The sequence below is a fragment of the Symphalangus syndactylus genome, chromosome 7 (assembly GCF_028878055.3).
Source record: "Symphalangus syndactylus isolate Jambi chromosome 7, NHGRI_mSymSyn1-v2.1_pri, whole genome shotgun sequence".
In the NCBI taxonomy this organism is placed as follows: Eukaryota; Metazoa; Chordata; class Mammalia; order Primates; family Hylobatidae; genus Symphalangus; species Symphalangus syndactylus.
Window position 1 is genome coordinate 48,366,696 of NC_072429.2, and position 23,198 is coordinate 48,389,893.

At 43.6% G+C, this 23,198-nt stretch overlaps 1 protein-coding gene and 2 non-coding genes across 3 annotated transcripts; all 3 read left to right on the forward strand.

Moving 5' to 3' along the window:
- The first annotated feature begins 9 nt into the window (after positions 1-9).
- Positions 10-21,732, forward strand: HSPA9 (heat shock protein family A (Hsp70) member 9). The gene is made up of 17 exons (XM_055286087.2): positions 10-1,066; positions 2,164-2,222; positions 2,434-2,521; positions 5,111-5,292; positions 7,493-7,617; positions 8,832-8,905; positions 8,993-9,099; positions 9,399-9,561; positions 9,844-9,936; positions 14,775-14,984; positions 17,001-17,228; positions 18,449-18,553; positions 19,114-19,231; positions 19,604-19,698; positions 20,236-20,328; positions 20,510-20,650; positions 20,987-21,732. Exons 1-17 carry the CDS (start codon positions 986-988, stop codon positions 21,062-21,064), a joined length of 2,040 nt encoding a protein of 679 aa, XP_055142062.1. The 5' UTR covers positions 10-985; the 3' UTR covers positions 21,065-21,732.
- LOC129487069 (small nucleolar RNA SNORD63) lies at positions 15,681-15,748 on the forward strand. The gene has a single exon (XR_008659195.1). It is a non-coding gene; the product is annotated as a small nucleolar RNA SNORD63 (small nucleolar RNA).
- Positions 18,067-18,135, forward strand: LOC129487070 (small nucleolar RNA SNORD63). The gene has a single exon (XR_008659196.1). It is a non-coding gene; the product is annotated as a small nucleolar RNA SNORD63 (small nucleolar RNA).
- Positions 21,733-23,198: the final 1,466 nt, after the last annotated feature.

A 23,198-nucleotide genomic window follows, 5' to 3' on the forward strand; every position in this document is an offset into this window, starting at 1 on the left:
ACTTTTTCGTGTTTTCAGCAGAGACGGGGTTTCACCGTGTTAGCCAGGATGGCCTCGATCTCCTAACCTCGTGATCCGCCCGCCTAGACCTCCCGAAAGTGCTGGGATTACAGGCGTGAGCGCCCGGCCAAGCTCAGCTATGTTTTTTCCCTTTGTGCAGGCTAATTGGTCTAATGTTCTGTGTGAACCAAGCGCTTTGTAGTTGGAAACCCAAGACCCCTGTGATAAAACGCAACACGAAATTGTTTAAGGTCTGCATATCCAAGTGTATTTCAAGTTGTGAACAACGGGCGGGACCGAGCAACAAAAGTACCGACGTCCCCACTTCACAAAGCCACAAGATAAAATGGCGCCGTCCTCCAGGAGCAGGAGCTGGGAACACGTCCACGCCCACGGGGTGTGCACGCGCCCGGGCTCGCCCCAGGGAACGCTGGCGTGCGCTCGGGCACCCAATGAGCGCTGTAGTTAGTCTCCACCTACGTTTTCCGCCACTCCTTGCGCACATGCGCTCTAGGTTCTCAGCTGGATGTCTGTTGCGCAGGCGCAACAGGCTCCTCCTCCCGCGCAACTGACGCAAGAAGACTGTAATCGGTTCGCAATTTATCCCGTGTGACCTTGAGTCTTTCCTGTCGCTGAGGACCGGGGCTGTCCGAGGTGCCGCCTTCATACCCCTCTTCCTCCCTTGGACTCTTTCTGAGCTCAGAGCCGCCGCAGCCGGGACAGGAGGGCAGACTTTCTCCAACCATCATGCTGCGGAGCATATTACCTGTACGCCCTGGCTCCGGGAGCGGCAGTCCAGTATCCTCTGGTCAGGCGGCGCGGGCGGCGCCTCAGTGGAAGAGCGGGCCTCTGGGCCGCAGTGACCAACGCCCGCCCCTCACCCCACGTGGTTGGAGGTTTCCAGAAGCGCTGCCGCCACCGCATCGCGCAGCTCCTGGCCGCCTGAGAGCCTATTTGCTGCCTCGTACTCATCCATCTGTCCGCCATGATAAGCGCCAGCCGAGCTGCTGCAGCCCGTCTCGTGGGCGCCGCAGCCTCCCGGGGCTCTGCGGCCGCCCGCCACCAGGTGAGGAACTGTCGGACCTTCCCGAATGGGGTCACGGCCTCGGGCCTAGGTGCGGCAGGCCGCGCGCCCTTTAGGGTTTGAATTCTCCAGGATAGGTCAGGCGGGAGGGAAGGTAACGGGCCTTCCACAGTTAGCGCTGCTGGCTCAAGATTTTGCCAACGGTTTTGCCTCCGGCTGGGGCCCTGCTGAGTCACACCCCTTGCGATCTAGAGTGTCATCTCAAAATTACCAGGTAGTGGTCCTGATGACCTGTTCTGTGGCTGGATGGAAAGGTTTGGCCTTGGGGGTGAGGGATGCAGTCTATTGGGAAAGCCACTATTTTCAGTTTTATTTTCGGCTCCTCTACAGAATACAGTGTGTTTAAGGATCCCGTTGATACGGTGAAAAAAAATAAGAAAGCTCTGAGTCAGAACTCCAGTTTCCGTGCTTAGCAACATTTTCTCAAAATCTGTGGTGTAAGATTGTACTCGTTTGTTACTTCAGGAAAAAAAAGATCGGGGGTCGGAAAAAAGACTATGGAGTGTTTACTTGTTTTCTAAAATAAAAGACAAACGCTTTGGAGAACAGGAATTATATGTGGGCATTAAGGAAGGCTTGGAAGGAGCCTGAGGTTAAGTTGTGATAAAGGTCTTTTATACTAGTGAAAGGCCACTGCTTTTCTTTTTTTCTTTCAAAGACTTAGTAAAACTCTAGTTCTCTTAAACTAATTGCATGGCAAGGTCAGGGGAAGTGTTTTCCCCCAGGGGACATCTGGCAATGTCTGTGGATATTTAGGTTGTCACTAACGTACTGGGGTGCTTATTGGTTTCTAGGGTGTCGAGGCCAGGGATGCTGCTGTATATCCTGCAATGCACGGAACAGCCCCCACCACAAAAATTTGGCCCAAAATTAATAGCGCCACGGTTGAGAAATCCTACTGTAATGTGATTCTAAGGCCATCTTTTATTTACCTTTTTTTATCTTACTTATTTGGGAAACTTTAATATTTACTGTTTTAGTAGCTTAATGTATTTTGTATGCTAAGTGAGCCCAAGTTTTCTCTTTTTCCTCCCAGGATACACACTGGTTGGTGACTGAGTCCGTTTTTTCTTTTTTAGGATGGCTGGAATGGCCTTAGTCATGAGGCTTTTAGAATTGTTTCAAGGCGGGATTATGCGTAAGTATAATATCATTTTCTCTGAGAGGGAATACATATTAAACTTCAAAGCAGTGTTTTCTACAGTTGTCATTATTATTCTCTGTAATTATCTGTATTTATTTAGAGATTATGTAGTATACCACTTAATTTTCCAATTAAATATTATCTTCCAGTGACTTTGGTCTATCAAGATAGCAATAGCTGTGACGTTGTTCTAAATGTCTTACAGATCAGAAGCAATCAAGGGAGCAGTTGTTGGTATTGATTTGGGTACTACCAACTCCTGCGTGGCAGTTATGGAAGGTAAACAAGCAAAGGTGAGCATGATTGGTAACTAGTACCTTATCCAGAACCTATCCAGAATTGTGTGCTCTTTTCCTTAGTTAAGGAATTTGAGAACCTGATTTGCACTTCTTTTTTTTTTTTTTTTTGGAGACAGTCTCTATAGCCCACAGTGGAGTGGAGTGCAGTGGCACGGTCTCTGCTCACTGCAACCTCTGCCTCCTGGGTTCACACAGTTCTCCTGCCTTGGCCACATAGCTGGGATTACAGGCGTGAACCACCATTCCTGGCTAATTTTTTGTATTTTTAGTAGAGACGGTTTCACTGTGTTGGCCAGGCTGGTCTTGAGCTCAAGTGATCCGCCTGTGTTGGCCTCCCAAAGTGCTGGGATTACAGGTGTGAACCACTAAGCCTGGCCTGGAAGTACTTCCAACTAAAATAGCAAAAACATGACTATAGATCAGGGCTGGCCGGGCATAATGGCTCACGCCTGCAGTCCCAGCACTTTGGGAGGCCAAGGGGGGCAGATTACCTGAGGTCCCGAGTTCAAGACCAGCCTGGCCAACATGGTGAAACCCCGTCTCTACTAAAAATGCAAAAAATTGGCCGGGTACGGTGGCTCACGCCTGAAATCCTAGCACTTTGGGAGGCTGAGGCGGGTGGATCACAAGGTCAAGAGATCGAGACCATTCTGGCCAACATGGTGAAACCTGTTTCTACTAAAAATACAAAAATTAGCTGGGCATAGTGGCACACACCTGTAGTCCCAGCTACTCGGGAGGCTGAGGCAGGAGAATCGCTTGAACCCAGGAGGCGGAGGTTGCAGTGAGCCAAGATCACATCACTGTACTCCAGCCTGGGTGACAGAGCGAGACTTTGTCTCAAAAAAAAAAGAAGAGACTATAGGTCAGGTTTTTCATGCCTAATGTTGGGACAAGAATCTTTACTTTCACACGGAGAATTATATCTACTTCTAAATTTTTGGGGGGGTTGGCCACAGATATCAGGCTCATAGGAAAAATGCCAAGAAGCACAAATTAGGGCCAAGAGAAGGAATAATCTCTTGGTGCCAAACAAGTGGGATAAGAAGACCATAGACAGTTCAGGTTATTTCAGAAGAGGAGATTGGGGGGAAAGAGGAAGCATGAAAGCAAAAGAGGCCATGAATGGAAGAAGAGTCAAGAATTCCAGGTGCTCTTAAATCTTGATAGGAACCCAGTGGGAATAAAGGTTCCATGTACAGAGTAAGGAGGCTTCAAAAGAAATAGCCTGCTGCAATGAACAACATGCATTACTTCAGATAAGAAGCTCCACTTCTAGTCTGTCTCTGCACACCCAACTTTGTTTCAATATAGAAAATGCAGCACTTTGGTGGTTACCAGAGTAACCAAACAGTGCAAGCTATTCCCACCCCTCTTAATAGTAAATTAGTAGTTCTACCTCTATACCACATTTAAATCCTTTTCTGGGAAGTTAGATACATACAATTATCAGCACTACAAAGGTTCACCTGACAAGAGTCTTAAGCAGCTTTTAAAATGTAAATCAGAGCCAGGCCTGGTGGGTCATGTCTGAATCCCAACACTTTGGGAGGCCACTTAAGCTTGGGAGTTGAAGATCACCCTGGGCAACATAGCAAAACACTGTCTCTACAAAAAATTAGCCGGGCATGGTGGTGTGCACCTGTGGTCCCAGCTACTCTGGAGGCTAAGGTGGGAGGATCAGCTGAGCCTGGCAGGTCAAGGCTGCAGTGAGCCGTGACAGTGCCACTGCACTCCAGCCTAGGTGACAGAATGAGACTCTGTCTCAAAAAAAAAAACGCGGTGCCTCACGCCTATAATCCCAGCATTTTGGGAGGCCAAGGTGGGCGGATCGCCTGAGGTCAGGAGTTCGAGACCAGCCTGGCCAACTTGGCGAAACCCCATCTCTGCTAAAAGTACACACACAAAAAAAATTAGTTGGGCGTGGTGGCAGGCACCTGTAATCCCAGCTACTCAGGAGGCTGAGGTAGGAGAATTGAACCCAGGAGGGGGAGTTTGCAGTAAGCCGAGATTGCACCACTGCACCCCAGTCTGGGTGACAAGAGCGAGACTCCCTCTCAAAAAAAAAAAAATAGTAGTAGTAGTAGTTTGAAAGTAAAGGACTAAAGATACCTTAAATATCTACTGTTCATTAACTATCAGCAGTAAATTATGCCCCGTAGTATTGTTCATGTGCATTTGTTTTGCAATTTGGGAGCTGTTTTTGTGTCTTAAATGATTGCTGCAAAGATACCAGTAATAGGCTGGGCGTATTGGCTCATGCCTGTAATCCCAACAGTTTGGGAGGCTGAGGCGGGCGGATCACCTGAGGTCAGGAGTTCGAGACCAGCCTAGCCAAAATGGTGAAACCCCGTCTCTACTAAAAAATACCAAAAAATCGGCTGGGTGTGGTGGTGCACGCCTATAGTCCCAGCTACTAGGGAGGCTGAGACAGGAGAATCACTTGAACCCAGGATGCGGAGGTTACAGTGAGCCAAGATTGTGCCATTGTACTCCAGCCTTAGCAACAGCGTGAGACTCCATCTCAAAAAAGATACCAGTGATAACTACAAACTTATTCTCTGTCACATTTTGGGGGTTTAGGTGCTGGAGAATGCCGAAGGTGCCAGAACCACCCCTTCAGTTGTGGCCTTTACAGCAGATGGTGAGCGACTTGTTGGAATGCCGGCCAAGCGACAGGCTGTCACCAACCCAAACAATACATTTTATGCTACCAAGCGTCTCATTGGCCGGCGATATGATGATCCTGAAGTACAGAAAGACATGTGAGTAACAGCAAAAGTTTTGTGCAAAAGGCAGTTATTTGCAAGGGCCACACAGAAGAGCCTCAGCATGTTGATTAGGATCTCTGGAGCACCTTACTTTAGTCATTTTACTTATTGTCCCTAGGGGAAATCTGTACCACTGCCAAAAGAGTAATCCCTTTAAAAAATTCATTTTTGGCCGGGCGCAGTGGCTCACACCTGTAATCCTAGCACTTGGGGAGGCCAAGGTGGGCGGATCACCTGGGGTCAGGAGTTCAAGACCAGCCTGGCCAACATGGTGAAACCCTGTCTCTACTAAAATACAAAAATTAGCTGGGCATGATGGTGGGTGCCTGTAATCCCGGCTACTTGGGAGGCTGAGACGGGAGAATCACTTGAACCCGGGAGATGGTGGTTGCGGTGAGCCGAGATCACTGCCACTGCACTCCAGCCTGGGCTGCTGAGACTCCGTCTCAAAAAAAAAAAAAAAAAATTCATTTTTGTCTTTACAGTTAGGTCTTTGCTATGTATTGACATGATACATGAAAATTTGCAAAGCATTCCTAAACCACATAGTTCAGTGTTGAATACATAAGGCAGAAATGGCATAGGGTCTATCATGTGTTGATCCAGTACAGAAAAAAACTTGATTTTTCTTTTTCTCCCCCCTCCCAATAGAGACGGGTCCCACTATGTTGCCCAAGTTGGTGTTGAACTCCTGGACTCAACTGACCCTCCCACCCCAGCCTCCCAAAGTATTGGGATTACAGGTGTGAGCCACCATGCCCAGCCTGCCTTTTTCTAAAATAGACATACTAGAGGCTAGGTGGGGTGGCTCACACCTGTAATCCTAACACTTTGGGAGGCTGAGGTGAGCTCAGGAGTTCGAGACCAGCCTGGACAACTTGGGGAAAAGCCGCCTCTGCAAAAAATACAAAAAAGAGCCAAGCTCAGTGGTGCGCGGCTGTAGTCCCAGCAACTAGTGAGGCTTGAACACTGGGGGGCAGAGGTTCCAGTGAGCCGAGATCATGCCATTGCACTCCAGTCTGAGTAATGGCAGTGAAACCCTGTCTCAAAAAAAAAAAAAAGAAAAAAAAAAATACTAGAAACATAGGTAGAGTTTCCTGTTGTATACACAATGTTTTAGGCCTAGAGCAGTGGCTCATGTCTGTAATCCTAGCACTTTAGGAGGCAGAGGCGGAAGGACTGTCTGAGGCTAAGAGTTTAAGACCATCTAAGCCAACAAGCCAAGACTGTGTTTGTGGCTCTCTCTCTATATTAAATTTTTTTTTTTTTTTTTTTTGAGACAGAGTCTCGCTCTGTTGCCCAGGCTGGAGCGCAGTGGCGCAATCTCGGCGCACTGCAAGCTCTGCCTCCCAGGTTCACGCCATTCTCCTGCCTCAGCCTCCCGAGTAGCTGGGACTACAGGCGCCCGCCACTACGCCCGGCTAATTTTTTGTATTTTTAGTAGAGACGGGGTTTCACCATAGTCTCGATCTCCTGACCTCGTGATCCACCCACCTCGGCCTCCCAAAGAGGCGTGAGCCACCACGCCCGGCCTAAATTAAATATTTTTAAAAATTTAAACAGCTTTATTGAACTTGAGTAGAATATGAATTCTGTATGCGTGGAGTCGCATGGATTTCTATGGCTTCTTTCACTTAGCATGTTTTCAAGGTTCATCCATGTTGTAGCATGTGTCAGTACTGCATTCCTTTTTATGGCCAAATAATACAGTACTGTATGGACATATAGCACATTTTGTTTATCTATTTGTCAAGTGATGGACATTTGAGCTGTTTCTGCTTTTTGGCTGTTAGGAATGATGCTGCCGTAAACATGTGTGTACAAGTTTTTGTGTGGACATAAATATTTCCATTTGTCTTAGATAGAATTGCTGGATCATACAGTAACGGTTTCATCATCAAATTATTCTAAAGTGGCTGCAAAAATCTTCTGCCTGGGGCGCTAAGTAAAGAATGTTGAGGTTTCATCATGATGTTTTTATATGTTAGTGATTGCTTTCTTTTTATTTATTTCATTTTGCCTTGTAATCCTCATAAACCACGTTAGTGATTGCTTTCTAAAGAATTTCACAAATTCATTTGTTGGCCATGAATGAGTCTCTTGGGGTGGAAGATGGATGTTCATGGTGTGTGGTAATTTTGTCATGGTAAGTTGTTCAGGTAGTTTTATCTAATAGAATTTTTGTGTCTTATAGTAAAAATGTTCCCTTTAAAATTGTCCGTGCCTCCAATGGTGATGCCTGGGTTGAGGCTCATGGGAAACTGTATTCTCCGAGTCAGATTGGAGCATTTGTGTTGATGAAGATGAAAGAGACTGCAGGTGAGTGGGTTTAGTTCACATCTGGGAAAGTTCTAAGAACAGAATGATTCCTGTGAGATCACTAGCTCCCTGTGCCCCAGCGTCCTGTAGATGAATCTGTGGTCCCTTTTGTATAGAAAACTTAGGAATGGCAAAACTGTGTTACACTTCATGCTTTCCCTGCAGATTGAATTAATCTTCAAATCTCACTAATGGTGGCTGGCTTGTTTCTTTTTTTCCAGTAGGGGGTAATGTTCTATATTGAAAGCTACAAGACTACACATTAAGCTTTTGTCCCTGTTAGGTATAAATTAGAACTTCCTATTTGAAGCGGCTGTTACAAGTCTAAAGGTCATTGTAGTTTAGTGAACCTTCACTAAAATGTTGAAAGAGTGATCTTAGGGGTTTCTGGTTTTTGGGTGTTTTTTTTTTTTTTTTTGAGATGGAGTTTCGCTCTTGTTGCCCAGGCTGGAGTGCAGTGGCACGATCTCGGCTCACCGAAGCCTCCGCCTCCTGGGTTCAAGCGATTCTCCTGCCCTCCTCACCCCCCAACCCCCCCACATAGCTGGGATTACAGGCATGCGCCATCATGCCTAGCCACTTAAAGAGATGGGGTTTCTTCTTGTTGGTCAGGCTGGTCTCGAACTCCCGACAAATCAGGTGATTTATCCGCCTCAGCCTACCAAAGTGCTGGGATTACAGGCATGAGCCACTGTGCCCGGCCGGCTGATCTTGGGTTTGTTTGTTTTGTTCTGTTTTTTTTTGAGACAGAGTCTAGCTCTGTCGCCCAAGCTAGAGTGCGGTGGCACAGTGTTGTCTCGATCTTGTCTCACTGCAACCTCCGCCTCCCAGGTTCAAGCAATTCTCCTGCCTCAGCCTCCCAAGTAGCTGAGATTACAGGCATGTGCCACCACTCCCGGCTAATTTTGTATTTTAAGTAGAGATGGGGTTTCTCCATATTGGTCAGGCTGGTCTCAAAACTCAGCCTCAGGTGATCGCCCGCCTCAGCCTCCCAAAGTGTTGGGATTACAGGTGTGAGCCACCGTGCCCGGCCCAATCTTCGGTTTTTAACCAGTGTATTTACTTGGAGTGTTTTCCTGCAAAGACATATTAGGTCACTTGTCAAAAGACTGATGAATGTTGTCTGTGGCTCCAAAAGGATGACACAGGTCGTTGGGCTACATTAATAATTCTGTTCTGACAGAATTCCATGATTGAATTTCATTCTTTTCCAGAAAATTACTTGGGGCACACAGCAAAAAATGCTGTGATCACAGTCCCAGCTTATTTCAATGACTCGCAGAGACAGGTGAGGTCAATTAGCATTCTTATTCACAAAAAGTAAGGTGCCTGGGATGGAAGGGTACAAAAATGTTTTTCTCTTTGTTTTCTCTAGGCCACTAAAGATGCTGGCCAGATATCTGGACTGAATGTGCTTCGGGTGATTAATGAGCCCACAGCTGCTGCTCTTGCCTATGGTCTAGACAAATCAGAAGACAAAGTGTAAGTTTGTGCAGTAAATTTCTTACCTGCATGTGTGAAACTAAAGTGTCACTTGATTTCTTAGTAATTGAGCCTTTTACTTAAACTAAATAGTGCTTTTACTGATTTTAAGTCTGTATGGTATTTGTTTTTTCATTTCAAAGCCATTCCTTTGTTTTCTTTTGGGCCATGGTAATTTAACTAGTATATACCTCAGGGAAATAGCTTAGATTATGTGTATTTGGTTATTGAAATTTATATCCTGGTGATAGGTTTTGTTCCTTAAGGATTTCTTTCTTTTTTTCACAAATCATTTACAGCATTGCTGTATATGATTTAGGTGGTGGAACTTTTGATATTTCTATCCTGGAAATTCAGAAAGGAGTATTCGAGGTGAAATCCACAAATGGGGACACCTTCTTAGGTGGGGAAGACTTTGACCAGGCCTTGCTACGGCACATTGTGAAGGAATTCAAGAGAGAGGTGAGTTAACAATGTGGTTAATATGTAGACGTTGGGATATTGAGAAATTCTTTGTTCAGATTGCTCTTTGCTTTGCTTACGAGTTCAGTTCAACCCCCTTATTCTAGACACAGATCCTCTTTTCAGAATAGATTATTTTTTTTCCCTACACATAAAGGGTAATAAAAAGTAATTCATGCTTATATATAAAGGTATGACTCCATTTTGTGTTGTTCCACCTTATTACTGCAGTTTAAATTTATCACCTCACTAATGCTGGTGTTCAATGTCTTCACTTTATAGACAGGGGTTGATTTGACTAAAGACAATATGGCACTTCAGAGGGTACGGGAAGCTGCTGAAAAGGCTAAATGTGAACTCTCCTCATCTGTGCAGGTGAGACACGGAAAATTCGAGCAGTCTTGATGGATATTTTCAGCCGGGGTTTATTTAAATAGTATTTTCTAATTGGCCTAATGTTAGTTGAGTTTTTTTTGTTTGTTTGTTTTGTCAATTTTCTGGTTTCTAGAGACCTTTGCCATGAACACAGGGACAGTAAGGTCTTTAGTTTCTTTATGAGCTGAAATTTTTTTAACCACCCAAATCAGTTACGTATACTGGAGCTAAATAATATGTGAATGATGCTGGGTGTACTTGTTTGCCTTTCAGTTAAAGACATTTATTTTAAAACCTGCTCTGGCAGTGTTTAAAACTAGAATTACTAGCTTGGAAAAACTGCTGCCTTAACTGACAATATTAAATAACCTCTCCTTGTGAGTTGGAGAATCTCTGAGTGTCTTTTTTTTTTTTTTTTTTTTTTTGAGACAGAGTTTTGCTCCTGTTGCCCAGGCTAGAGTGCGATGGCGCGATCTCGGCTCACCACAACCTCTACCTCCTGGGTTCAAGCGATTTCTCCTGCCTTGGCCTCCCGAGTAGCTGGGATGACAGGTGTGCACCACCATGCCTGGCTAATTTTTGTATTTATAGTACAGACAGGGTTTTGCCATGTTGGCCAGTTTGGTCCTCGGACTTCTGACCTCAGGTGATTGACCTGCCTCGGCCTCCCAAAGTGCTGGGATTATGGGCGTGAGCCACTGAGCCCAGCTAATTGTCTCTCACTTAATAATTTGAAAAATTAGCCGATCATAGTCTATACAACTGTGGTCCCAGCCACTGCAGAGGCTATGCAGAGGCTAAGAGGATTGTTTGAGCCCAGGAGTTGAGGCTGCAGTGAGCCGTGATCACACCATTTCACTCCAGCCTAGGTGACAAATGAGACCCTGTGTCAAAAAATGACAATAATTTGAATCACCAGTCTAGAAAAAGAGCTGAAGCTTGTGCAAGTTTCCGTCTGTGAGCATCAGATTTATGCAGCCTCTTTGTCAGCTTGGTTAGCTCCAGTTGTGAGGTGAAACTTCACTTAACCACCAAGAATAGAATTATATAAACTATGTTAGGTCTGTGTTAGAGACCCATGAAGATAGAAAGCAGCAGATCTATTTCCGGTGTCTTGGGTGACAGCAGGAAGAGCAGAGCTGTGACACCTTTATTTTGATCACCCACAAGGGAAGAGGTATTTATGATGGTTTTCATTGTGTTGGTAAAGTGGTTGCTGCTAATGAACCTTCCCCTCAAACCTGGATATTTTTTTTTAAGTGGCTGAGAGGAGTGACATAGTTATATACACGCATCCATGGTCTTGCTGATGTTACTTTGCCCCTGCTATCATGGAGTGGCAGAACATTGCAACGTTGGTTAGGGTTGAGGTTGAAATACCTGGCACTGCCAGAAGATAGTTTGTAATTCTTCCCAGAGATTTGACATTTGGGGTAGGGGATGCGAGGTGTTGGAAGAGATTGGTTGGTTTTAATTAATGTGGCTGCATCCTATTGATAGACATTTTGATTGTTTTCCAGCATTTATTATAGCAAGATGTATTGAGCATCCTTACACATTCAGTTTTGCATTGCATAGGTGATTTTAAATCTATAGAATAAATTCTTAGCGTTTATTACCCTCATGCAGATTATATTGTGGTTTGGAAAGATGGACATTAATTAGGACAGATTAGTAAACGTTAAACTAGAACTGATACAAAGTAAAAGTTAAGGGTGGTTCTGCAAGCATTCTGCTGGGGTTCGAGTCCCCATTGTATCGCTTAATTGGTGATCTTGAATGAATTAACATTACTGTTACTTATCTACAAAACAAGGATAATAGTGGTACTCTTCCCCTAAGGGTTGTATTACCAAGTTCATAAATATTACACGCTTAGGAAAACATAGGAAACTGAATGCTCTAAGTTACTATTAATGTAACAAGTGGTAAAAATGCAGTTATAGTTATAATTTAAGAAGGGGCCGCACTTTGGGCGGCCAGGGCAGGAATATCACTTGAGCTCAGGAGTTGGGGACCAGCCTGGGCAAAATAGTGAGAACTCCCATCTCTACAAAACTAGCTGGGCGTGGTGCACTACATCACAGCTGCGTGCCTGTAGTCCCAGCTACTTAGGAGACTGAGGCACAAGAATCTTTTGAGCCCAAGTGTTTGAGGCTGCAGTGAGCCGTGAGTGCCACTGCACCCCAACCTGGACAACAGAGCAGGTCTCTTAAAAATAATCTAAGAAGGGGCTGGGTGCAGTGGCTCACATCTGTAATCTCAGCACTTTGGGAGGCCAAGGCAGGTGAATCACTTGAGGTCAGGAGTTCAAGACCAGCCTTGCCAACATGGCGAACCCTGTCTCTACTAAAAATACAAAAATTAGCCAAGTGTGGTTGCGGGCGCCTGTAATCCCAGCTACTCAGTAGGCTGAGGCAGGAGAATCGCTTGAACCCAGGAGGCAGAGGTTGCAGTGAGCCCAGATGGCACCACTGCAGTCCAGCCTGGGCGATTGAATGAGACTCTCTCAAAAAATAAAAATGAAAAATAAAAATAATAAAAATAAGGTACGTGAGAGAGGTGTTCAGCATAACAAGAATAGCATCTGAGAGATGAGTTTATCAGAAAAAGATAAATGGGCATGTGTAAATGAGTTAAGAGTAAGGCTCTCAGGTGAACACCTGAGAAAGGGGCCAGAGTGGCCAAAAGGGCAGAGTGAAGATTGGGGTCGGTTGTTTGTGGGCATGGAAAATGAGGCTAGAGCAGGCTTGTCCAACCTGCAGCCTAGAATGGCTTTGAATGTAGCCCAACACAAGTTTGTAAACTTTCTTAAAATACTGAGGGTTTTGTTTTTTGTTTTTTAAACTCATCAGCTGTCGTTAGTGTTAATGTATTTTATGTGTGGTCCAAGGAAGCCAAAAGATTGGACACCCTTGGCCTAGAGGCTTTATAGATTTGGGATTTGGCGTCTTTCCCAAGATAAGTGAATACAAACCCCAGAGGAGTTGAGGATAGTAACATGGTCATGTATCGATTTGTGAAAAGCCCTTTGGCTGGAGTAGAGTGGAGAATTGTGAAGGGCAGAAGGCAGCCTCAGTGGGTGTGGTGGGGGGGGCTGTTGTTAACCATGTGTTGAGAAAAGACTTGGATGAGAGAGTGAGAGTGAGACATAAGTGGTTGGGTTTGAAAGAGGAGGTAAGGAGAGAACATTGTGATGGATGTTGGACTGGTTGTAGAGGGTTGAGAGTTAGTGCTAGAGATTTTCAGGTTGCCATTAGCTTTTAGTGTTTAGAGTTGTGCTACTGTAATAGCCAAATACGGGTTTTGAATTAATTAAAATTAAATAACATTTAAAATTACATTTCTTAGTTAGACTAGTCTTATTTCAAGTGCTCAGTAGTCAAGTTAGTGGTTGCTGAATTGAGCAGCATAAGGAGCATTTTCATTGTCACAGAAAATTCTACTGGATAGCATTGATTTAGATAATTCTGTGTTCTGATTTGGTTAATCAACATTTTGCAAAAAAGAAATTGTCGATAATATTTAGATATCACTATTCTACAGATGGTGTGTTAACTCTATTTATTAAGTATTCAAATGTCTAGGATACTTTCTCCTAAAGAAAGATGGTTAAGGACTCACTCTCAGTTACACATTGTAAGATCCCATGTTGTACTGGGATTTGGGATGTTACATGGTGTGACTGTCAGCTGCTCTCCATGGATGTGATGGCCATACAAGTCAGTCCTCATACATTAATGAGAGCATGTCTGTAGCTTTCGTACCACTTGTAAACATCCTGGAACTTACAGAGCCCAGGGTTGATGGCATGTTATTTGGTTCAGAACATAACTTTGACATTTCTCTTCACCTACATGGGATATTTTTAAAACTTGGTGAAGGAAAACATCAGTAGCGTGGTTCCAATGAATATTTAGTGGCAGAATAGTTCTTTATTTTCTGAATGGGGATTTTTTCCTGCTTATCTGCTGCATTCTTGTTAATAACTATAAACTTGATTAAAACAGATTGTATAGTGCTTATCTCTGGGGAGATAAAACATTGCTTTTTTTTTTTTTTTTTTTTTTTTTTTTGAGATGGAGTTTCACTCTTGTTGCCCAGGCTGGAGTGCAGTGGCGTGATCTTGGCTCACCGCAACCTCCGCCTCCCAGGTTCAAGCGATTCTCCTGCCTCAGCCTCCCAAGTAGCTGGGACTACAGGCATGTGCCACCATGCCCAGCTAATTTTTGATTTTTAGTAGAGATGGGGTGTCACCACGTTAGCCAGGATGGTCTCGATCTCCTGACCTCATAATCCGCCGCCTTGCCCTCCCAAAGTGCTAGGATTACAGGCGTGAGCCACTGCGCCCAGCAAAACATTGCATCTTAAAGAGTAACTATTCTTGGCCAGGCGGGGTGGCTCACACCTGTAATCCCAGCACTTTGGGAGGCTGAGACAGGCAGATCACAAGGTCAAGAGATCGAGACCATCCTGGCCAACATGGTGAAACCCCATCTCTACTAAAAATACAAAAATTAGCTGGGCATGGTAGCACATGCCTGTAGTCCCAGCTACTTGGGAGGCTGAGGCAGGAGAATTGCTTGAACCTGGGAGGCGGAGGTTGCGGTGAGCCAAGATCACGCCACTGCACTCCAGCCTGGCGATAGAATGAGACTCTGTCTCAAAAAAAAAAAAAAAAAAAAATTCTTGGTGACTATTCATTTAAACTAGGTCTCACCCTCCCTGTGGTTTTGCAAGTCTTCTGTCCTAGGGCATGGTCATATTTTGGTTGAAATAATAAGTGTAACCGTCATTTGGCCTGCTCACTGACATGCAATTAAACATTTCCTTTGCAGACTGACATCAATTTGCCCTATCTTACAATGGATTCTTCTGGACCCAAGCATTTGAATATGAAGTTGACCCGTGCTCAATTTGAAGGGATTGTCACTGATCTAATCAGGAGGACTATCGCTCCATGCCAAAAAGCTATGCAAGATGCAGAAGTCAGCAAGAGTGACATAGGAGAAGTGATTCTTGTGGGTGGCATGACTAGGATGCCCAAGGTATGGACCAGTGGAATTCTGTCATGGAGAGAGGGCTGGCACATAGTGTATTCTTGGGACAGGTGGCACAAATATATGGCCCATTCTGCTGGGGTGATCTAAAAGGGAGGTGAGATTATATCCTCACTAAAGAATTCTTTTCTGTTTGTTTTGTTAAAATTGAAGAATAGGCCGGGCATGGTGGCTCACGCCTATAATCCCAACACTTTGGGAGGCTGAGGCGGGCAGATCACATGAGTCCACAAGCGTTTCAGGCCAGCCTGAGCAACATGGTAAAATCCCCTTTGTACAAAAATACAAAAAATTAGCTGGGCGTGGTGGTGCATACCTGTAATCCCAGCTACTTGGGAGGATCACCTGAGCCCTAAGGTCAATCACTTGAGTGAGTTTGAGGCTGCAGTGAGCCATGATTGTGCCACTGCGCTCAGTCCAGGCAACAGAGCGTGACCCTGTCTCAAAAAATATATATATATATATACATACGTACATACATATATATATGAATGAAAAATTAGGAGGGGCAGAATTTCTTTAGGGGCAGTAGCAGGGAGGAGCCTGAACTCAGTCATAGAATTTTTAGGATTGAAACAAAGTTTGAGGTCACAGAGAGCATAAAACATTGGTAATACCCTGCCCCCAGCCACCGTCTTTGTACATGTGTCTTTGCAGCATAGTGCATCTCTTCGACAAAGATTTGTGCAGTGATGTATTTTATTCAACACATCATTCTGAAAGAACGTGTGGAAAACTAATGACTGAGCACAAACCTGTTGAAGATGCAGTTCTTCTTGGTAGCCTAAATAGGATTATCTTGGGCCTAATATAGTGACTTTTTTTTTTCTTAATTTTTCCATTGAAATACATGGCCTTAAGGAAATATGCAAAAAAAAAATGAACCTGGAAAAAAAAGGTCCTGGACCAGGTGGATGCCTCTATATTAAGAAATTATCCCCGAGGCCAGGTACAGTGGCTCACGCCTATAATCCCAGCACTTTGGGAGGCCAAGACGGGCGGATCATGAGGTCAGGAGATCAAGACCATCCTGGCTAACACGGTGAAACCCTGTCTCTACTAAAAATATAAAAAATTTGGTGGGCGCCTGTAGTCCCAGCTACTTGGGAGGCTGAGGTACGAGAATGGCGTGAACCCGGGAGGCGGAGCTTGCAGTGAGTGGAGATTGCGCCACTGCACTCCAGCCTGAGAGACAGAGCGAGACTCCATCTCAAAAAAAAAAAAAAGAAAAGAAAAAAGAAATTATCCCCAATACTATTCAAATGGAACTTTATCACTAATAAACACAAGGGAAGACCATGCCCCATGTTAGCAATGCAAATTTTTACTACAGCTGCCTATGATAATTTGGTCTTTAGTTGATAATATACAAGAGAATGTGGACTTCTAAGTCTCCTTGCCTTGCATCCTCTGTTTCAAATGATTTAATGTGTTGTGTGGGAAAGCAGATAATAAAACTTAGGAGAATCCTTCCCAGTTTTACAAGGGTCATGAAGGAGATACTCCTATAGGTATAAAGTGTATGAGTGTTGGCCGGGTGCGGTGGCTCACGCTTGTAATCCCAGCACTTTGGGAGGCTGAGGCGGGTGGATCACGAGGTTAGGAGATTGAGACCACGGTGAAACCCTGTCTCTACTAAAAATACAAAAAAAATTAGCCGGGCATGGTGGCGGGCGCCTGTAGTCCCAGCTACTCAGAGAGGCTGAGGCAGGAGAATGGCGTGAACCCGGGAGGCGGAGCTTGCAGTGAGCCAAGATTGCGCCACTGCACTCCAGCCTAGGCGACAGCAAGACTCCGTCTCAAAAAAAAAAAAAAAAAAGGGTATGAGTGTTACAAGATCATTAGCAGGAACCCAAGTACGAAATGGTTATTTGAATAAACATTCTCAGATTTGAGTTAGCCTGTCTTGAGATTTGGCTGGGAGCGTAGGACACATGCTGTCTTTTGTTCTGCTCAGGTAGTTCCCAAGTGTGGGCTGACAGGTTCTTCTTCCTTGATGCTCAGGTTCAGCAGACTGTGCAGGATCTTTTTGGCAGAGCCCCAAGTAAAGCTGTCAATCCTGATGAGGCTGTGGCTATTGGAGCTGCCATTCAGGGAGGGGTGTTGGCCGGCGATGTCACAGATGTGCTGCTCCTTGATGTCACTCCCCTGTCTCTGGGTATTGAAACTCTAGGAGGTGTCTTTACCAAACTTATTAATAGGAATACCACTATTCCAACCAAGAAGAGCCAGGTAAGAGCCATCACTTCCTACCTTGTCACATGGGTTTTAGGTTCTATGATGGATGTGATTGCAGCCACTTTCATGAGTTTTTTCTAGAAAACTTCATTTTTTTCTGTTTTGCTGTTTAGAATAAATACTTAACTGTGGGTGGTGAGAATCCTGTGTATTTTGTTTTTTTGTTGTTGTTGTTGTTGTTACCAGAAAAGTTCTTACATGTTAGCTGGTAGTGATGATTATAGGAAGGACATCAGTAGTCTCCTCCACAGGATTTTAACATTATTTGCTAAAAGGGATCTCAGTCATTTGAGACTGAATTCCCTGTAGTCTTCTGTTCTCAAAGACAGTAAAAAGGACAGTCTGGACCAGACTTTGGGGAGTGTTCTTATCTTATGGATGAATGAAGGGGGTGGTATGAGGGTGCGGAGATACCAAGCAGGGCTATTTGGACATGGCTTGTTCTTGAAGTAGGCATTATTTCTGGCTGGGCGTCGTGGCTCATGCCTGTAATCCCATCACTTTGGGAGGCTGTGGCGAGAGGATCGCTTGAGCTCAGGAGTTTCAGACCAGCCTGGGTAACATGGTGAAACTCCCTCTCTCCAAAAAGTTAAATTAGCTGAGCATGGTGCTGTGTACCTGTAGTCCCAGCTACTCAGGAGGCTGAGGTGGGTGGATCACTTGAGCATGGGAGGCAGAGGTTGCAATGAGCCGAGGTCATGACACTGCACTCCAGCCTGGGCGACAGTATGAAGTGAGGCCTTGTCTCAAAAAAAAAAAAAAAAAATTATTTCCTGACTTCCCCAATCTTGTGATGTTGTTTTTCCATAAAACTATGGTTGTTGGTATATTTGTGCAGTGATGTATTTGTCAACACATCATTCTGAAGAAAAGTATGTGGTGACTTCTGTGACTGAGCACGATACATCTTCTTTCTCTGATCCTGTTTCCCCAGATGAGCATGTTTCAACATTTTAGTTCCTTTTTCTGAGGACTTCTGTCCTAATGCTGCATCTTTGTACGATGCATTTGCTTAGTTGAAACAATTGCTATTGTATGCCCATTTGCTGTACTAATCCTACTCCTATTCCCTATAAAGACATCAGCCTTTGTTCTGAACATACCATAAATTAGGAGCCTTCCAATCTTGGAATGTGAACCTTTGGCTTTCATTTTTTTCTATAGAAAGGGAGGTTAACCAGATTGCCAACCCAGGAGGGTTTCTTTTTCCCTAGGTATTCTCTACTGCCGCTGATGGTCAAACACAAGTGGAAATTAAAGTGTGTCAGGGGGAGAGAGAGATGGCTGGAGACAACAAACTCCTTGGACAGTTTACTTTGGTAGGTATTGTGAATCCTGAATACTATGCCTCCTTCACTGTAAAGTGAGATAATAATCTAAGCCATAAAAATATTGGTATGAACTGCTGGCATACACATACATATTGAGTAGTCTTGAGAAGAAGGGATGCAACTGGATACCCATGGCTTCACTTTTTACCTGAAAGCCTTGCTTTTTCCTTGTGCCTTAGGAATTTCCTCAGAAATAAACTCTTGATTACTCATTTAAAAGACATTTGTTACTGGTTTCTGATCAGCATTGCTTATTGGTTATTGGTGAGGTGAATAATAGTGGGGAGATTTGCTGTCATTTAGTGTGTCCACAGGTACATACAGCCATTATGGTTATTTGATATAGCTAAACTTCACTGGTATAAAACCAGTTGATTTCAGGCAGCAAACTACTACTGTCGCTTATAAACTTTGTGGTTTTGTACATTAAATCACTTCTTTCTCCCAGGAACCAAGTGACTTGTTTACTAGAAAACCATATAGATTTGGAAATAATAGCACTGGACCTCTCTGTAAGAGGACCTTACTCTGGATATTATTTATTTTAGATTGGAATTCCACCAGCCCCTCGTGGAGTTCCTCAGATTGAAGTTACATTTGACATTGATGCCAATGGGATAGTACATGTTTCTGCTAAAGATAAAGGCACAGGACGTGAGCAGCAGAGTAAGTCACCTTGTTTATCAGACCCTAAGAGTGAGGTGAGGGAGGTCTTGGGAATAGACCCTCTTAGGATGATGAGTCCTCTTTGCCCCTCAGTTATCATATTTACTTGTACAAGTGTAGTGTTTATTCCCCCCAAACAGGCACTGAGCCTGTGGATTGCTGAAGTTTTGATGGGGAAACAGGCCAGTTGGTGTTTGTGTATATATTGGGTCCTTAGTTTCACTTTGCTTTATAGGACTATAGGGTATTTCTCCTCTTCATAATTTGTATCAAGATTGGCTGCTATGAGCAGGAGTACTCTTAATGCAATGGAGGAAGAAGAGGCATATAACTTTACCTGGGAATTAATGAAATGCCTTCTTTTTACTACAGTTGTAATCCAGTCTTCTGGTGGGTTAAGCAAAGATGATATTGAAAATATGGTTAAAAATGCAGAGAAATACGCTGAAGAAGACCGGCGAAAGAAGGTGATTACTTTTTGTCTTCTGAACTTTAATCTTAGTAAAGCTCAGTCTTGAAAGTGGGAGTTTGGGGCTGGGTGCAGTGTCTCACTCCTGTAATCCCAGCACTGTAAGCCCACTGCCAAGGTGGGCAGATCGTTTGAAGCCGGGCGTGGTGGTGCACGCCTATAGTCCCAGCTATTTGGGAGGCTCAGGCAGGAGAATCGCTTGAACAAGAAAGTGGGAGAGTTTGGACATGTCATAGGTTGTGGGTAAGAGAAAACCTAAGATAATCTATTCTTCCTTACCCGTTGCTTATACCTTATGTGTGCAGTGCCTTTATTATTTCTTCTGTTTTCCCTGTCACAATTCTGATGTTACAAAATCTAGCCCAAATCTCTCTCAAAGCCTTCTTGCCGCTTCATGCCGCTCTGATTTCTCCCTCTTACTCTATTTTTACCTGTAACTATATGTAACACATAGCTTATTGTCTTACTGAGTATAGACATTCAGCAAACTTTGGTTGATTGGAAAGTCTTCGTTTAAACTTCTAATTTCTCTAAGGAACGAGTTGAAGCAGTTAATATGGCTGAAGGAATCATTCATGACACAGAAACCAAGATGGAAGAATTCAAGGACCAATTACCTGCTGATGAGGTGAGTTCTATTTTAAAGTAACTCAAGAGGTTGGACACATTTTTACCAATGCCAGTGAAGTGTATTTTTCTGTGGGTTTTGATAGGGGTTTAATTATTTTAAAATGTTTCTAAATAGTACTTCTACTTGTAATGGTACAGGAGACCTGGAAAAGTAAGGATTTTTGTTTTCTTTTTTTAAGTGCAACAAGCTGAAAGAAGAGATTTCCAAAATGAGGGAGCTCCTGGCTAGAAAAGACAGCGAAACAGGAGAAAATATTAGACAGGCAGCATCCTGTCTTCAGCAGGCATCATTGAAGCTCTTCGAAATGGCATATAAAAAGGTACAAGGGCTGAAGTGGATTTTGATCCTAACTTGATCTTGATGGAACTGTTCTTGATGACTGTCACTGGTGGCTCCCTCCATAGCCATTTGTGGAATTGAGAGTGAGATTAGAGTTGGAGATATTCTCCTGCCATCTTGACTCTACTTTGGCCTTGGGGGTAGTGTCAAAGGGAAGGAATCCAGAAACTGCCAGTAGGGTAGAAAGCGGGGAGGGGGAGTGGAATAGATATGAATGATGGGGACATATGTGGGTCCCTCACCTTGGAGTGCAACAAAGAGCAAATGGTTAGCCCTAACATTAAATCTGAGTGGCTCTCAAATGTTTTCTTAACAGATGGCATCTGAGCGAGAAGGCTCTGGAAGTTCTGGCACTGGGGAACAAAAGGAAGATCAAAAGGAGGAAAAACAGTAATAATAGCAGAAATTTTGAAGCCAGAAGGACAACATATGAAGCTTAGGAGTGAAGAGACTTCCTGAGCAGAAATGGGCGAACTTCAGTCTTTTTACTGTGTTTTTGCAGTATTCTATATATAATTTCCTTAATTTGTAAATTTAGTGACCATTAGCTAGTGATCATTTAATGGATGGTGATTCTAACAGTATAAAGTTCACAATATTCTATGTCCCTAGCCTGTCATTTTTCAGCTGCATGTAAAAGGAGGTAGGATTATAAAGATTTAACTATTTTATGCTGAAGTGGCCATATTTTCAAGGGGTGAAACCATCTCGCACACAACAATGAAGGTAGTCATCCATAGACTTGAAATAGACCACATATGGGGATGAGATCCTTCTAGTTAGCCTAGTACTGCTGTACTGGCCTGTATATGTACATGGGGTCCTTCAACTGAGGCAAGTCAAGCTGGCTGTGCCATGTTTGTAGATGGGGCAGAGGAATCTAGAACAATGGAAAACTTAGCTATTAGGTACCGCTATTAAAACAAGGTAGGAATGAGGCTAGACACTTAACTTCCCTAAGGCATACTTTTCTAGCTACCTTCTGCCCTGTGTCTGGCACCTACATGTTCTCTTACCCATTCTGGAATTTTTTTTTTTTTTTTTTAATAAATATAGAAAGCATCTTGATCTCTTGTTTGTGAGGGGTGATGCCCTGAGATTTAGCTTCAGGAATATGACATGGCTCATGCTTCCCAGATTTCCCAAAGAGGGAAATACAGGATTTTCTAACACTGGTTAAAAATGCAAATTCAAGATTTGGAAGGGCTGGTATAATGAAATAATTAGTATCAGCATGTGCAAATCTTGTTTGAAGGATTTTATTTTCTCCCCTTAGACCTTTGGTACATTTAGAATCTTGAAAGTTTCTAGATCTCTAAAATGAAAGTTTTTAGATCTCTAACATGAAAACCAAGGTGGCTATTTTCAGGTTGCTTTCAGCTCCAAGTAGAAATAACCAGAATTGGCATACATTAAAGAAACGGCATCTAGAAATAAGTCCTAAGATATTATTTATATGGCTCAAAAATAACAGGAACCCAGATTTCTTTCCCTATTTCTGCTTTTCTGTCCTCAGTGTACTGGCTTGTCCCAAATTCTCTGATGTCGTTCTAATTATCATGTGCTGACAACTTCAGCAGAAAGGGGACTACATCTTTATTCAATGTTAAGATTTCCCAAGTCTCCCAGCACATTTCCCTTATGTTTCATGGACTAATGTCATATGCCATGGTCAAAGGAGTCTGTTATCAAGATGGGCTTAGAGTATCAGCTCCTTTTATGATGTTTTGTAATATATAGAAATGAGATTAACGGATTTCCAAAAATCAGTGTAAGAAATCAATTTAATTTGCAAGTATGAAGGAAGTGATTTAGACAACATTTTTGGAAGATTCAGTGCTTGTTAACACCCATGTAAAAGATTCTTGGGATTCATGTGAAAAATTCTAGGCTCAGGTTTCCAACCACATGAACACTCAATGGGAACATTGTAGGATTATGAAGGATTGTTATATGGTGTGTTGGAAGATACCTTAGCATTTTTGGTTGGCCCTTGCCCACTGCCTCTACTGTCTCCTAAAGATAGCTTTAAAAGCCCTCCAGGATTTCCAGAGTACTCCAGTTGAGAACTACTGGTTTACATTAGTCAAGATTCATCCTTGGGATCAGAGAGAGGGAGCCAAATTGCCCAAGCAAAATATATATTTGAGTTCTATTAGGAGGGAGAAGTTGCTTGGGTATGAGTGGATGCGGTATTTCAGTCACCTATCAGTAAAGCTAATAGTATAAATAGCAAGAAGGTATACGGAGATTCCCTAAATAGAGCCAATAGGATATATATCTAGAATAAGATTTACTATAAGATACTGGCTCACACAATTAGGGAACCTAGGTCACACCCACAATCCACTGCTGGGAAAGCTGTTGGGCTAAAATTTCAGTGACCAGGAACACAATGGTGTCCTAGTCTGAGGTTAGAAGAATATGGATGTCTTAGCTCTGGCAGTTCTATATAGGCCCTTAACTGATTAGATGATGTCCACTCACATCAAAGCAGAGCAATCTCCAATTCAATACTAATCTCTTCT